Source organism: Bradysia coprophila, chromosome IV (assembly GCF_014529535.1).
Source record: "Bradysia coprophila strain Holo2 chromosome IV, BU_Bcop_v1, whole genome shotgun sequence".
In the NCBI taxonomy this organism is placed as follows: domain Eukaryota; kingdom Metazoa; phylum Arthropoda; class Insecta; order Diptera; family Sciaridae; genus Bradysia; species Bradysia coprophila.
The window spans coordinates 132,734-148,476 of record NC_050738.1 but is presented as its reverse complement, the minus strand read 5'-3'; the positions used below and the strand labels follow the sequence as shown (position 1 = coordinate 148,476).

At 32.4% G+C, this 15,743-nt stretch overlaps 1 protein-coding gene across 2 annotated transcripts; it reads right to left on the bottom strand.

Annotated features, from left to right (window-relative positions):
- Positions 1 to 1,945: 1,945 nt before the first annotated feature.
- LOC119066518 (nascent polypeptide-associated complex subunit alpha) lies at positions 1,946 to 4,437 on the bottom strand. 2 transcript variants are annotated; one of them, XM_037169035.1, is made up of 3 exons: positions 4,298 to 4,437; positions 3,362 to 3,527; positions 1,946 to 2,766 (listed from the first exon to the last, which is right to left on the bottom strand). In XM_037169035.1, the coding sequence occupies exons 2-3, from the start codon at positions 3,480 to 3,482 to the stop codon at positions 2,249 to 2,251; spliced, it is 639 nt and encodes a 212-aa protein (XP_037024930.1). In that variant the 5' UTR covers positions 3,483 to 3,527; positions 4,298 to 4,437; the 3' UTR covers positions 1,946 to 2,248. The 2 variants fall into 2 exon arrangements, with proteins under 2 accessions (XP_037024930.1, XP_037024931.1); XM_037169036.1 differs by lacking the exon at positions 4,298 to 4,437 and adding an exon at positions 3,990 to 4,148.
- Between the last annotated feature and the right edge of the window lie 11,306 nt (positions 4,438 to 15,743).

Below are 15,743 nucleotides of genomic sequence, written 5' to 3'. Positions count from 1 at the left end.
AATAAACGAGTAAGTTAACATACAGGTTTTTTTCATAAGTGAGTTGGGGGAGGGAAGTGCTGTTCAAGTAAACAAGTTTTAGCAAAATCCCCTTAGCTGTTCCTGAGAACCAGCACCAGCGTCAGCCAGGGCTTGTGAAACAGTGAGGACTTAAGATTTACATTGGAATTGGTAGATGGACAAATTCTAAGATTTACAGTGTAAAAATTATGGCTCTCAATAATTTCTTCATCGAGCAATAGTAGCTGAAAGTAACAATTTCACCATTTTAAAAGACTGATATCTCCTTTACAAAGCAACCGGGGAAGCCTTTGAATGATGATCCCAGACAAGTTTTGCGAACCCTTTTGAACAGCAAAAAAAATATTTTTGAATCGAAGTTTTCTGTTACATTTTCAGAAATTGCACTTTTAGGCTACCCTCGGTGAACTTTGGACGCTTCAATACCTTATTGGTATGAGTATTTTCCGTCAATGTGGTTGCTTATATGGTAGCTTAGAGTCTCAGCTTTACAACGATACCAAACATGCCATACTTTATGCTTTACCAAAGCACCAAAGCTTTGGCTTTACAAGAATTATTGATGAAAAAGTTTTGCATTGAGGTCGCTCTACTCGCAAATCTAGAGCTATCTAGAGTAATTATCTATTTTTAAGAAAAACAAACACTTTAAATGTTTGATGGATATAAGAAAGACATTTATTTGTAATGTCGTCTTGAAAATAGGTAATTCCTCTAGATAGCTCTAGATTTGCGAGTAGACCTCAATGCAAAACTTTTTCGTCAATAATTCTTGTAAAGCATAAAGTGTGGCATATTTGGTATCGTTGAAAAGGTGAGACTCTAAGCTATCACATAAGCAACCACATTGACGGAAAATACTGTTACCAGTAAGGTATTGAAGCGTCCAAAGTTCACCGAGGGTAGCCTAAAAGTGCAATTTCTGAAAATGTAACAGAAAACTTCGATTCAAAAATAATTTTTTTGCTGTTCAAAAGGGTTCGCAAAACTTGTCTGGGATCATCATCAAAGGCTTCCCCGGTTGCTTTGTAAAGGAGATATCAGTCTTTTAAAATGGTGAAATTGTTACTTTTAGCTACTATTGCTCGATGAAGAAATTATCGAGAGCCATAATTTTTACACCGTAAATCTTAGAATTTGTCCTTCTACCAATTCCAATGTAAATCTTAAGTCCTCACTGTTTCACAAGCCCTGGCTGACGCTGGTGCTGGTTCTCAGGAACAGCTAAGGGGATTTTGCTAAAACTTGTTTACTTGAACAGCACTTCCCTCCCCCAACTCACTTATGAAAAAAACCTGTATGTCAACTTACACGTTTATTTAAAAATTTTAAGCCTCACCCTGGAGAGCATTCTATTTTCCGAACTCGTTTATTTGACTAACTGGTGTTATTCTTGTGACTTTCACACCTTGTTGAGGCCGATCAGAAATAGTCTGTTAATCGATGAAACGAAATAAGACTCGTTTGTAGTCGTTAGTGATGTTTGTTCCGTGTTTTTAAGTTTTAAATTTAAGTTTCAAGCTTCTAAGTTCACAGCAGCTAAGCTCAGTAGCTCGAATCCGCTTGCCAATAAATATTTTTATCGTCTTCTTTGAATGTTGACTACACATGGTTAGGACCAAATACGCAAAGTGGCCTTCTTTGTTCGTCTGATTTGTAAAAGTTTCCACTTGGATACAGAATTTTAAAGAATTAACGTTTCCGAAGGGTGAAATATGAAAATGTGAACTGGGCGTGCGAAAATTGTTTCCATTTAAATCCAGAATTTAAATATTTCAGCCAAATTTAACCAACTTGAAGGTGAACGGCAAAGTCTTCCGATTGAAAATGTTTCATCACAAACCTCAACAATTCGACCGTGTGACCATAATGTGGCTCCCGTCTAGAATTCAGATTTTATTTTGAGCTAATTGAAACGCTTTCGAACTTTCAATATGGATGCAAATTGCCTTCCATTTCAATTTTTTTTTTTCTCTTTATTTTTGTGTTGTCGATGTAACATTAAATCAAATTACACTTCAAAACTAACATTTTGATCGTATGAAATATAAAAACAAAATGCAAAATGAAATCCATACCAAATCCGATGCATTGATAGAAAAAAAGAAGAAAAGCGCTGAAGTGGTTGGTTAGGTTATTACAGGAGTGAATGAATTATACGAGAACTTAATATTTCTTGTTTATTTTTGTCTCTCAACCGATCGTCTAAACTTCACAGTTGGAAATTCTACATCGTTAACTCCATAATTGCATTAACAATATCGTTGCTATTGTTTTTCAGCGCACGTATTGCCCTAGTTCGCGGCACATTCGCCTGCGACATGACCAGTTCAATATCCTTTTCATCCACGCCCGTTTCGTCCACCTCCTCTTCGTCCTCTTCAGCAATTGGCGCCACTGTTGCATTCGCACCGGACGCATCAATCGCACCGGCCGATGGTTCGGGTCCTTTGAATTTCTCGGCGGCAGCCAATTGTGCTTGTTGCGATAGATCTTCGATTTTCGCCTCACCGAAGATGATGTACGTATCGCTGTGCGGATTTTTGTAGACATCTGGATTGTTGATCACAAACAGAATGTTTTTCGATTTGCGAATGGTCACCCGATTGACGCCTTGTACGGGTTTCAGTCCTAATTTTGACATAATCTTTCGGGCCTTCTTTTCACCGCGCGATTGCTTTGCTTTGGATACCATGTCAACTGGTAGACCGGTGGCACCGCCGCCCAATTGAGTTGTGGCATTTCCTGTAAAATAATGGAAGAAATCGAAATGAACTCAGGGGAATGGGAAAACTGTAATTAAAAACTAAAGTCCTAAACAACATGGTTCGGCCTGCAGGACATACAAGATCAATACCCAAATACCCCACGTGCTGTACACGCTAATTGTTGCAGTGTGTTAAGTACATTGATTGACGAATGTATTTTTAACTTAAACCGCATCGGTTGCAGTGGTTGAATCAGCCAACTAAGATTTAGATATATTTGAAAGGAACACAGAAACAAAATCGAAAAGGTGTGGAATGTGGACGGCAATGATCCTGATAATCCAATCATATCGATTCACACCGTGCCTTTCTATCTAACGTCAGTGACACGAAAAATTGATGAAGAGACAGAAGAGAATTATAAAAGTGCGCACTGGTGCACGGTATATCAGTTTCTTAAAAATTGTAACAAATGAACGAAAAGTTTGCCTCACTAATTTGAACGAATCACCGCCCATAAATCCTCAGACCAAATAATTCTACGAATTGAATTGAGTTATTGAGTTACATGAAATCATAGATAAACAATCAACCACCGAAGGCAGGCAAAAGCGACTCTTTTGTTTACATACCAGCATCTTCAAGCTCTGGAATTGTGTCATCAGAGTCTTCATCTTCATCATCTTCGATGCGAGCAACCGGCTCTGCAGCTGGTGGCGGGCTTTCCAATTGAGTTTCTGCTAATTCAGGCATTTTGTCTGATTTTTCTTCTTTTTGGTGTGAACTTAAAGCAAATATCTGAAACAAAAAAATTGAAATTGAAATTATTGATCAGTTGCCAACACAAATATAAATTAGCTGCTGCTGTTGCTACTATTGTTTTGTCGGACGAACACATTAGGTTTTTCTTTTCTCATTTTTTTTTATATTCGTGCGATTTTTCAATTTGACGTTGATAACTCAAGGTCGGTCAGATAATTTATTTTCTCTCTTTTTTTTAACATTCAAGTCGTACAAGTTGATTGATATCGAGAAGCCAATCGTTGTTTACATAAGTTATTCGTTTTAGAAACGATATCGCACATTTTGACCACATCCATGCAACCGCAGAAACAAAACATGTGGTCACAGAATAATGTTGATCCAACGCGCAATTAATACTATCCGACTTATTCCGCATTAGACAGAAAGCCGGACATTACTTGCAGCATAACCTCAACAACATTTTTGGCCTTACAAAATACAATGCACAATAGTTACCGATCTGCGTATTGTTATGAAAAATTTCACTTGCACATTAACTATTTAGCCGTAATGTTGCTCAGGCCGGTTTATCGGACTGCCACTAAACGATTATTCGAGACGCAGTTGTTATCGAAAAAAAATGCAGATAGAACACAGAAGTATACCATAAAAAGTCAAAGATCAAACGAAATTTTTGCCGTGTTCTAGCACATCATCCGACGCAATATCACATTTATTCGATTGCGGCGTTTGTGTTCGATTGCATTGAAATGATTTTGCATTGATTGTTTGAACGATGCAATAAATAATTGCGGATAATTTACCTTAAATTTAAATTAATCAACCACACGCCAATACGAAAAATTCTGGAGAATTTGTGACAGAAGTTTTGACAGTTGAACAGTGTTGCGGTAATTCGGTGTTGTGTGAAATGTAGTAGAGCGACGTTGTAGCGCATGTTAACGAAAAAGTAGTAGATATTACGGCTCATCTAAACAGCCTCGATGAAGCGGGCCAAATCGCAACGTTAAAAATATCGAATGTCCTGTTTAATTTTCATACCAAACCAAACCACCAAACCACACATTCAATCTAGCATGTTACACAACATGTTGCAACATAAATAGAAAGGCGGGGTAATAGCAGGATAATAAAAAGAGCAGTACTTCAATCGAAGTATGCAAATATTTCCATACCTTTTTCTCTCAATGTCATTGCAAAATTACCATTAAGGCTGCTAATGGTATTATTTGTATCAAAATACTACTCTATTTGACGTGTAAAAACCTCTATTACCCTGCTAGGTGCTTTGGTTTAGCTTTTTTATGACAAAGTAAAAAAATTCAGGCCTAGGGCCGAAAGCAAATGTCACTGTCATCATTTTACTTTCGCCCGTGGGCTTATATTTTGCATTTCAGATATGTAAGCCCACGCGGCGAAAGCATCGCTTCGCCTTTGGCTTACATTTTTCTGTCACTTTCGGCCCTTGGGCTTACATTTTTAAACTTTAGTCCCCAGTAGGCAGCATATAATAGTTATTTACGTATCGATTGAGGAGGCCGAAAGAGTTACGTATTAAGTTTTATATGCTTCCTACCGCGGGACGAAAGAAATGTCTTAACTTAAACTTAATACGTAACTCTTTCGGCCTCCTCAATCGATACGTAATAGTTATTTGTGTATCTGTTTTGGACGATTGTTTTTAGGCAATTTCGCTTGTTGTAGCCCGAACGAAGTGAGGGCTACATGCGAAAGTGCCTAAAATCAATCGTCCAAAACAGATACTCAAAAAATTTTTCATGTAAGGGGTCGAAAACCTGAGAAAAATATCGAAACTCCCTCATTTTCGGCCCCGACACATGAAAATAACTATTGTTGAGGGATTCTCTTGAAAAAACAGCCTACCGAAATCAGACGCATTTTCTAGTGGAATTTTCTAGAAAGGACTTCGACCCTAGAAGCCAAAACCACTTTCAAAAAAATTCTTCGAAGCTTTTGTGGCTGGTGAAAGGTGATCAAAAACCGAAAACTTGCACTTTTCTTACAAAAATTTCTCCAGTTACACGAGCCGTACAGGGTCGTGTGTGGTGTCATTAGAAAGCTAATCACATGTACTATTGAGCCGAATAGGGTCTTATTGGGTTTAAAATTCATCCACACTGAAATATGTGCAATTGAAGATTTCAACCGGAGACTTACACTGTTCTTACTGAAATTTCTCGAGGCACACAAAACGTACATGGTCGTGTTGGGTGTCATTTGAAAGGTAATTTTATGTGCTTTTGGGGCATATAGGGTCTTATGTGGTTCGCCACACACTAAAGCTAAAAAACAAAAACAAAAAGTACTCCGTGAGAGAGCCGTTAGAGAGTCAACTGTCAAATAAACAAAGAAAAAATTGAAAAAATCACGACAGAGTAAAGTTAACCAGGCAGGAGCGCTGATTTGACAAGGGACCTCAATAATCTAGTAGCCCAATATTTTTTGCGAACAAAATTTTTCAATTTATGTCAGTGTTCATTTGAGTTCATTTTCATACAATGCATTAGGTCCCTTATTTGACGTTTCGAAAATGAACCGCTCCTGCCTGGTTTATTTTACTCTGCCGTGAAAAAATTCAATTTTGTCTCTCACACGGAGTACTTTTTTGGTAAGAGGAAACTAGACACAACGCTAAATACGTCTCACGTTCGAAAAGCTCAGTCAATGGCAACGCACTATGGCTTTCGTGTATCGATTCATAAACAACACAAAAGCGAAGCTCAAACGGGTCGGATGTGACGCTCAGTACGGACACTTAACGACCAGGGAACTCCAGGACGGAGAAAATGCCTTGATCAGAATGACCCAAGATTATGAATTCGCCGACGAAATCGAACAATTACGGAAAAATAAGGTCGACTCAAAGGGGCGCCGAGTAACGGTAGACAAGCTGAGCCCGATCTACAGATATTCATCGTATTTAGACGAATCAATGATATTACGAATGCGTGGAAGAATTGTGACAATGATAACTGTTTGTGGCGATACAACCTACTAAGGGAAAACTCAGACTTTTTTCCAATTTTAGTGAGATCCACCACAAACACTTATTATTTTTACACCAGCCAACACATTTTAACACAAAACGATGGTCCAACGTTTTCCAGAAAAGACGGATACGAAGTTATCATCGAAAATATATCTTTTTTTTGCAGGAATTTAGGCTACAATTTAGCGTTATGTCGTTTTTCTGATGATTTATCTGAACCATTTTTTTTTAAATAAAACCAAAGCCCGCAAAAATATGTTACTTTTCAAGGAAAAACTGGTTTGTGGGTGATAACGTATCCCACTTGGAGTGGATTAAGTTATGACTCACTATGATGGATTCTTTTGAAAATTCAACTATCAAAATCGGATCCACTTCGTCTGGGATGGATATATACATGGTTTGAAAGATCTTTGCCAGTAGACCTCAAAACAGGCCTCACACAGTCTCGAGCCACACCTGGTTGCTGGTGGAAGATCTCCGAAGTTGGAAAAATAGTGATTTTTATCCGAATTTTTTGGCCGTTATAAATAATTGTTTCGGGTGAGAGTGGGCTCGTTGGAAAGCTGAGCTTAAGTACTTTCGGGTCATGCATAGTTTGATTAGATTCATTGATTTATGTTTCCAAAAATTTGCAAGAAAAATTTTCAATGTGAACCTAATATATTCAAAAGAATCCCTCATATCCAATTTTTCTTTTAACGGTAACACATTTTTGCGGGCTTTGGTTTTGCTTTTAAAAAAAATGGCTCAGAGAAATCATCAAAAAAACTAATATTGTATTGTTCCGCCTAAATGTAGGCTATCAATTTACAAAGGGACTTATTACTCTTAACACGAATCGACAAAGAAAGTATGGTTGTGGAGGAAATATGGTTTCACGCCAGAGCCTATTTTTAGGTATAAAATGTCTAAGAAAATCCATAAAATTCAGGAATTTAAGAATTAAGTGATTTGTTCGAAAGAATTTTATAGAATTTTTAAGGATAAGATTTCTGCGACACCTGAATAATAGAATCGATCGAAATGAAACGAACTGTTTTTTTTTTCATTTTGCTGCATAGTGTATAACAAAAAGATTTATTTATAATAATATAATATCAATTACACCAAAATATGCACATTTTTTCTTTAATTTTTTTTAATATTTTTTATCTATAATATTGATTAAATGTTATATGCATATATATAGTTAGAGAAAAAATGGAATGCTTCAAACGATTGGTTCAGACGAAACGCAAATCTATTATAGACACACAATCTATCCCACACAATATATTATACTTTCGACTCAGACATTTTTATCAAAACAAAAAAAAGGCGGTAAATATAACCGCGATTCAATTCGCCCAACTTCATCCGAAAATCAAAAAAATCTCAAAATTTTCTTTCTAACATTCTTAGTCTTCAGTTCTGTGTTTTAGTCATATATAAAATAGCTTTTGAATTGCAATGCGTTTACTTGTGCTCTCTCACAGTGGAAGAAAATTTCATTTTAAAATAAATAAATTATTAAACACGTCCATTAACATACAATAAAATAAACAAACAAAAAAGAAAAACTTTTGTTAAAAGGCATCGAATGCGATAAAAGTTTTTTTTTTCTTTTAAATTCTCTTCACAATATTACTGGACCAAGTCAATCACATAAAGGGAAAATAATTTCCCTAACGACACAAGTTTCAGAAAAAGTTTAAAAGGTCAGTTAATTCATCTAATATACAATCTGGATGTCTGATGTCTGATCGGGGGATATTTTCATTTTATAATTTTCATCGTAAAAATTGGTTTACTTTCGAACCAATCGATTTGAAGCATCCGACTTTGTCTCCATTTTTTAAAAAAATAATTAGTATTCTTATTTTTCTCTTTTTGTTGATTTTTCATTCACATAGCCAAGTCGTCAAGTGCACCGTTCCGTCCATCACGTCCCCACCTGATTTGAGCGGTTAAAAATTATTTCCAAAAAAAATAATTTTTTAGCTTATCGGGCGAGACGATATTGGAGCCGGAAACGCAGACACAAAACGACAGGACCCAATTTTGCTGTGATTTTTTTATTTCATTTTTTTTGTATGGTTTTTTTGTCTGCAATTATAATTAGATAATAATAAATTGATAAAATATAAACATATTTACAAGGAAAAAAAAACTTTTCTTCTTTTTCTTAACAATAATATTAATTATAAATATTTTTTTTCATCTTCGTCATCATTTTTTTTCTGTTTTGTTTTCATTCACTTTCCTTTTTTTATACTTTCAATTTTCCAATTGTCTTTCTGAACGAAACAAGAAAAAAAAACCTATCGGGTTTCATATTTAATTAAATTTATGATTTTTCTCTTTTTTTTGTTGTGTAATTTGTTGATTTTTGTTTTTGTAATTTTAGATTTTTTTTTTCAAAATATTTTGTCGCTTTTTTCGAATCCAGTTTTGATTCTTAGTCCGCTTAACTTAACAAATAAAAAAGACCACACTCTGTGTCGTATTTAAATCCGTAAATTAACCTGTGTTTAATTAAAAAGAAAGAAACGGTAAGCCATTCGCCATGATAAACTGCTGAGTGTTGACATAAAATCTTCTACTTCTTTTGTTTTGATTTACAGAGCGCATTTTTTTGATCATCCTTGACGATGACGAATGGCTAGCCGTTTCTCAAAAGGTTAATCAACTTTTTTTTCGTCTAAAAATTAATTTTGTTTTTGCTTTTCCTGTCTTTCCTTTCTTCGTCTTCTTCTTCTTCCTCCCCTTAATTTCTTACTAATTTTTGGAGTTAAAAATGTTGTCTGTTAATTTGTTTTCATTGCGAAATTTTGAGAATAGATTCTTTGTCGTTTCAATTCTTTGAAGCCATCGCAACAGAAAATAGAAAGCACATTCTGGTCGTTGCTTGGAATATGAATGGTGATCGCTCGATCTGGTATTTTTCATCACACGTCGATCGGAAGATCGCCATCATTTTAGAATATATTGTACAATAGCAAGTCAAAGAAATGAAATGAAATGTTTGATGTGCATAAGGCTTTCGATTTTCATTTGTTTCGCAAACTATAATTAGTAGTATAGCAATAAAAGCGTACAATACGAACACACATGTTAGGTGTGTTTTGTTATTTTTTTCTGTTTTGTCTTTACTGTTAAGCATACAAAATTGCATTCTCTATGGCATTTATGAAATAAAACAAAACCTTGATAGCTACACTGAGTGATTATATGCTTTAGTTTTTTGTTTTGTTTTGTTTTGACTAACTGGGGAAGGCAAGGCGCAGATTGGGAGGGGGCGGGGCAAACTAACATCATTTGTTGCTTATTTATTTTATATTATTTTAAAAAGGCATTTTGTTTCTCTTTCTCTGCAGATTATTTCTTCAAAAATTGGTTTTTTTTCTTTGTCATATTGGTTTCTGTCTTCTTGAACATCAATTAATTACAAACAAAAATTAGAACACCTAAAAATTTGTCATACGGTTGATTTAGCAATAACAAAAGCATCCAATCCCAACCAAAAATATCTCACCGAACATCGAGCATATTGTTTGAATAGGTCGTCCCACATTTTTCTTTCTTTAAATTTCAGTTTGTGTTTAATACTTAAAAACGATCACTGGTGTCACAAAACAGTAAATCCATTCCCTTTCTATACTGAAGGAATGAGCATTAATGAATTGGAGTTGATTGTACGGAAAAAATTTTTTGATAAAATGTGCAAGTATTCGATTGGGAATTTGGACCATCAAAACATTGGTTTTTTGTTCGATGAATAAAAATTTAGCTTTATCTAACAACTGCTGGAATATCGCGTTTTCGTCACGTATTTCTGACATCAGTGCTCGAAACCGACATGCTCGAAACTTATTTGAAAGAAGTTTCTAGGTCATGTGAAAAGTATCACATCTGTTGGGAAAACAACTATTTTGCTATTGCACTCTAAATCAATGTCACGTACGCAAATGTAGGCACCGATTTTATATTGGAATTTGTAAATTAAAAATTTTGCTGTTTTTTGCCCATTGGGCCTGTAAAAAAATTGTTTTTGTCTTTTTCTTCTTTTGGCAACGACAAATTTCTTTTTTTTCTCACTACATCGACTACGGAAAAAATTAGCAAATTTCTTATTTTGTCCAATTTACTTTCCGTTTTCTAAGAATGGGTGTGTTTGTGTGTGTGTGTGTGGTGTATTTAAATTTTATTTTCCTGTTGCATGTCTTTGAAAATATAATTTCTCATTTTATCACAAATTTTGTTTAAATTTTCTTTTCGTTTTTTTTCTTCATCTCCTATTTTGTTTCTCATTTTCTTTTTACATTTAAATTTTCAACTTTTTGTTTTGTTTTGTTTCTTTTCCAATTCTTAATTTCTTTTCGCTTAACCGAAGTACAATTATTTAGAATAATTTTTGTTGTCTTCATTGTTTCGTTTAATTTCTCGATTTTCTTTCTCTTTCCTTTCTTTCTTTCGTGAAGTCTAATTAAAGCTACATCACAAAGTGGCCGAATAAAATTCAAAAACAAGAACCAAATCCGATTTATTTAGGATTTAACACTCAAATTGGAGTCGGATCACTGTAATGTTAGAATCGAATTGGAAAATAATTTGGCAAGAAAATTGAATTCAAACAGCAGATTTAAAAATAGAATGGAAAACCCGAGGTGTTAAATCAAGTAAGCGTGAGTAGTTTTATCGTTACATTTCAGGAGCTTTTGCAAGCTTTAAGCTTATCAGGAATTTCAATAAAACTGTAACTTCAAACAGCAACGTTAAAGAGAACTGATTCAAATTTTTATTTTGTTACAATATCTAACTTGACAGAAGAACAAAAGAAAAATTTGAATTAGGTCTCCCTCTCATCGCTGAGTAAGAGTAAGAATTTTCTCGTAAGATTCAAGAAACTATCTAAGCTCGCAAAAGCTCTTCAAAGCTAACTTAAAAACAATCTTTCGCTTTTTCTAGCCCGTCATGGCAGTAAACGAATTAAAAACAATTATGAAACAAATCATTCAAGCCACGAAAGAAAAAAAATGAAATTTTGAAATGCACAACTGGAAACGAATATTTTTTTTTTGGTTATTTTTCTTAGAAAATGTAAGAATTTCTTAATTTTAATCATTTTTCTTTTCTCTTTTGTTTAAATGTTACGTTTAGTTTACATTAATTTTCACTTTTGTTTTAATTGTATCATAAAATAGTTTCATCTGTTGATTTCGTAATTTTAAGTTTATTTTTTCTCTGTATTGTTTATCTCGTAGAAATATGTTACACAATTAACTTTTTATCAATTTCTTTTTGGTTCCATATTTTGTTGTTGCTTTATTTTCAATTTATCAAATTTTTTATGTCTGTCATTTACTAAATACAATTTTTTATTTAAGATTTCACTTGATTTTTATTTATTTATAGGATTCGTTTTCATGGGTTTCAGGCTAAAATGTGATTATTATTCTTGTTGTTTACTTCCTCTTAAAAGAATTTTCCATTTTGTTTTTTTAAATTTAATTTTTTTTTTGTTTATCTTTAATCATTTCTTTAAATATAACTTTGTTTTGTATTTTCATTTTTATTTAAATTACAGTAGCAAAAATCATGATATTTAAATCTAGAAAATCGTTCAATTGATTTGATAGAAATTAAAGAGAATATCTCGTTAATATCAAATTCAATGTCGTGTATTTCTAGATTGTGGCACACAAAATTTAGTTTTTTAAGAGTTTCTCTACTACAAATTGTACAAGAAAATTAAAATGGAAAAAAGTTTTGGTAATTTTTGTTGTTTTTTGTATAATTAACTTTTTTCGTTTCTTCTTCTTGTTGGTTTTTAGTTTGTATATCTTACAAAGAATTTTTTTTTAATTTAAATTTTATTTGATTTGTTTTCTTCTTTTATATGTAAAGATTCATATGTATAAGAACGGTAAGTGGTTTTTAGTTTAGATTTAGTTCTTAGAGTTTTCTTTTAATATTTTCTTTAAGATTTTGTTTTTCTATTAACCTCCATCCAATGTTTCCACACAAAACAATATTGTTTCTCTATCTCCCTCTCTGGTATTTCTTTTCGTCATTTGATATTTCAACACAATTCGCTTTTGAATTTTTATTTACAAACTTTTTAATTTTGCTTTTGATATTCTTCTTTGTTTTGAATTAATTTTTTGGTTTTTACAAGTTCCACTTTTTATTTATAAATTTTAATTACTTAGATGTTGATTTTTAATTATTTTTGTTTTTTAATTGAAAACTAACGATTTGTTTTACTTCAATTGATTTATTTTTAAAGTAAAAATTGGAAATTTATCTAAGTTGTGACAAATAACAAAATAAAAAATTGAATTTAAAATCTGAAATATCAAAATTAAAGAAAATAGAAAAATTAACCGAAACACAAGAAATTAAAACGATTTTTTTTTAAAACTAAATTCAACACGTTCTTGGAAGAGAAAATAAAATTAATTTTTATTAAAAGTTAAATTTTTTGTCTAAATATTATCTCTAGATATTCGTTTGATTTCAAAGAAAGGGCACGAGGAAGCACATACGACGATAAGTAAACATTTTCTTCAATAAATTTCCCCTTTTTCAGAAAAAAGTATAAACGAAAAGAAAATTCGAAAAAGAAAAGTCGAAAAACAAAAACAAAATAACGAGAAAAAAAGTCAAAAAATGTATGTAACATTTAGTCGAAGGCGCAACAAAATAGATAAAAACTTTTTATCCATTCACTCTCTCAATAACTCTTCTTCTTTTTTTATAGGGCAAGTTTCAGTCTTTGTTTAAAATCTGATTTTAGTTCATAATTGAAAATTATTTCTTTCTTTCCATTTGCCACACGCGATCATGGTTTTTAATTGTTTTTGAATATCCAACAAAGATTTTCTATTTAACTAGCTAAACAAACAAACAAAAAAATTATTTAAACGATAAAAATGAAACGAGTAAATAAAAGGCAAAAAATCTCTTCTCCAAATTTTAGGCTTTGTCGGTAATGACTGTACAAATTTTCTATTTTATTTCTTCTCATTTGAAAAGAAAAACTGTTATGGCCATGTTCTGTTTCGTCATCCAGTCATCTGTCTAAGATCAATCAAACGAATGGTTTTATGCACTTAAATTCGTTGCTGTCTTTTCTAGCACAAAAAATCTCAAGAATCCTATCCACATAAACTAGTAGCTACGGACCTGGAGGTGACACTAGACCCGCAGAAAGTATTTATTTTCATGTCTATTTCGATAAAACTTTCTCAACTCTCTGCTGAAAATGGTCCAACTGATCCGAGATGACAATTGTGATGCTTCAGAACATTAAATTATAAATTGAAAATTTTACATCTGAAAACACGGTATCATTCGCTAAAGTTTTATGTACAAATTTTGGTTAATGTAGACGAAAACGAACAACAGTGAGTGAGAAATTCGCTCGTTTTTAAATGCAAAACTAATAAAATTTCAAAGAAAGAAACAAACAAAAATTGTAAATTAATGAACGTAACGCAATTAACAATTTGAAAGTAACATCATAAGAAAATATATGTTTGTGAACTCTGAAAACGTAAATTTGTTTTTTTTTAATTAAAATTAAATTTAAAGTTGTGCGAAACTTCGTTTTCCATTTCGGCGTAACGAAGAAATTTTGACTTTTAATATAAATTGAAATTGTTTCGGGGTTTTTTGCTTTAAAAAAATTGTATTTGAAATTTTGCGGGAATATTTTTCAATTGTAAGAATTCATAAATCGATACATGGACGACATAATTTGGCCAAATTTCATTTGAATAAAACAAAATGATTTTCTTCTCATTAATGGATGGTAACTGTTGTCAACTAACATAATTGGAAAGGATACTCTCAATGGAAAATCATTTCTTCTGTCTTTTTCCTTAACAATTTTCCATTTTTCAAAAATTTTTAATTTAAGAAAAACAAGACGATCTCTATCGTGCTCAGAAAATCGTATGCATTTTTTTGGTTTTGCTTTATCTGGATGGCATTAACTTCATTTTTTTTATTTTAATTTTCAATTTAGTTTCATTTTTAATTGATTTTCTTTAAATTAATTTTTAAAATTATTTTTTTCATTTTAATTTTTTTCTTTTTAAATTTATTATTCAATCAATGGCTGAACGGGAATCGAAATGTGGACATGATTGTTTTTCATCTTCATTAAATTCAATGTTAATTGGACACACATCATAATTATTAAAAAAATATTTAGTTTTTTTAGTTTTTATTGTTTGTCACTCAAAATTTGTTGGATGGCATTTTCAATATTTTTATTTTGATGACGTTTTACGTTTATCTTTTTAAATTATTTGGACGTTGAAAAGTTTTAAATAATTGCAAAAAAAAATTAAAAGAATAAAAATGTCTCCCCTGATGTCCTGTCCTGCAGTTTGAGATGTAAAAACCTTTAACATAAACTCGGTTGAACGTGAACAAACTCCAATGAAACGAAGAGAAAAGATTTCATTGAACAAGCTTTTCAAAAATATCAAAGCAGTTTGCAAGGCTCCGAACAAAACTGTATGCATCCACAATCCCACAATCTACACAAAGTTGAAACTTCAAGATTTTGACCGGAAATTAAAAGAGAGATTATCGAAGAGAAAAATGCTGTAGTTCTGATCGGTGTCCTTAGCATTTCTTGACTGATCAACTTGACGTGACGAGAGTACAAAATGAAAATATTCTTTTCATTTCTTTCTCTGAACTTTGAGAATTTGAAGAGCACAAAATTGGTGAGGAAATTCATTTCTTGTGCCGAGGTCCCAAATCTGTCATGAACCTGAACTTAAAGGTTGATGAAATGCTTAAGGCTAACAATACTTTTCGTATGGAAAGATCCGGCTGATAATTTACCTGTGGAGGATTATCTGACATTGTACGACTGTCGTTTAGAGCACCGATAGGACAGGCAGGGATTCATTTGATTTTTTCAGAGGATTAAAAAGCAAAAAAAAAATGATAAAAGAACAAATTATTGGCTTACTGTGCATGGATGGTGTTTTTGATTGATTTTCCATTTCTTCATCGTTTTAGCTGTTTCGTGTAATGCAAAAATTAAAAATTTTCAATTTGTAAACATAAAAGCTTTTAAGCTTCAAACACATTTTATCATTTTGTTTCATCTAAATTCTAAAACATTTTGCGCTCTGGTTGATTTAAACAAAAAAATTGTTTTCAAAACACCAAAATTAAATTGCTTATCAATCCTAATTTATATGTCGATTGTTTGTGTGTTTTTTTTTAAA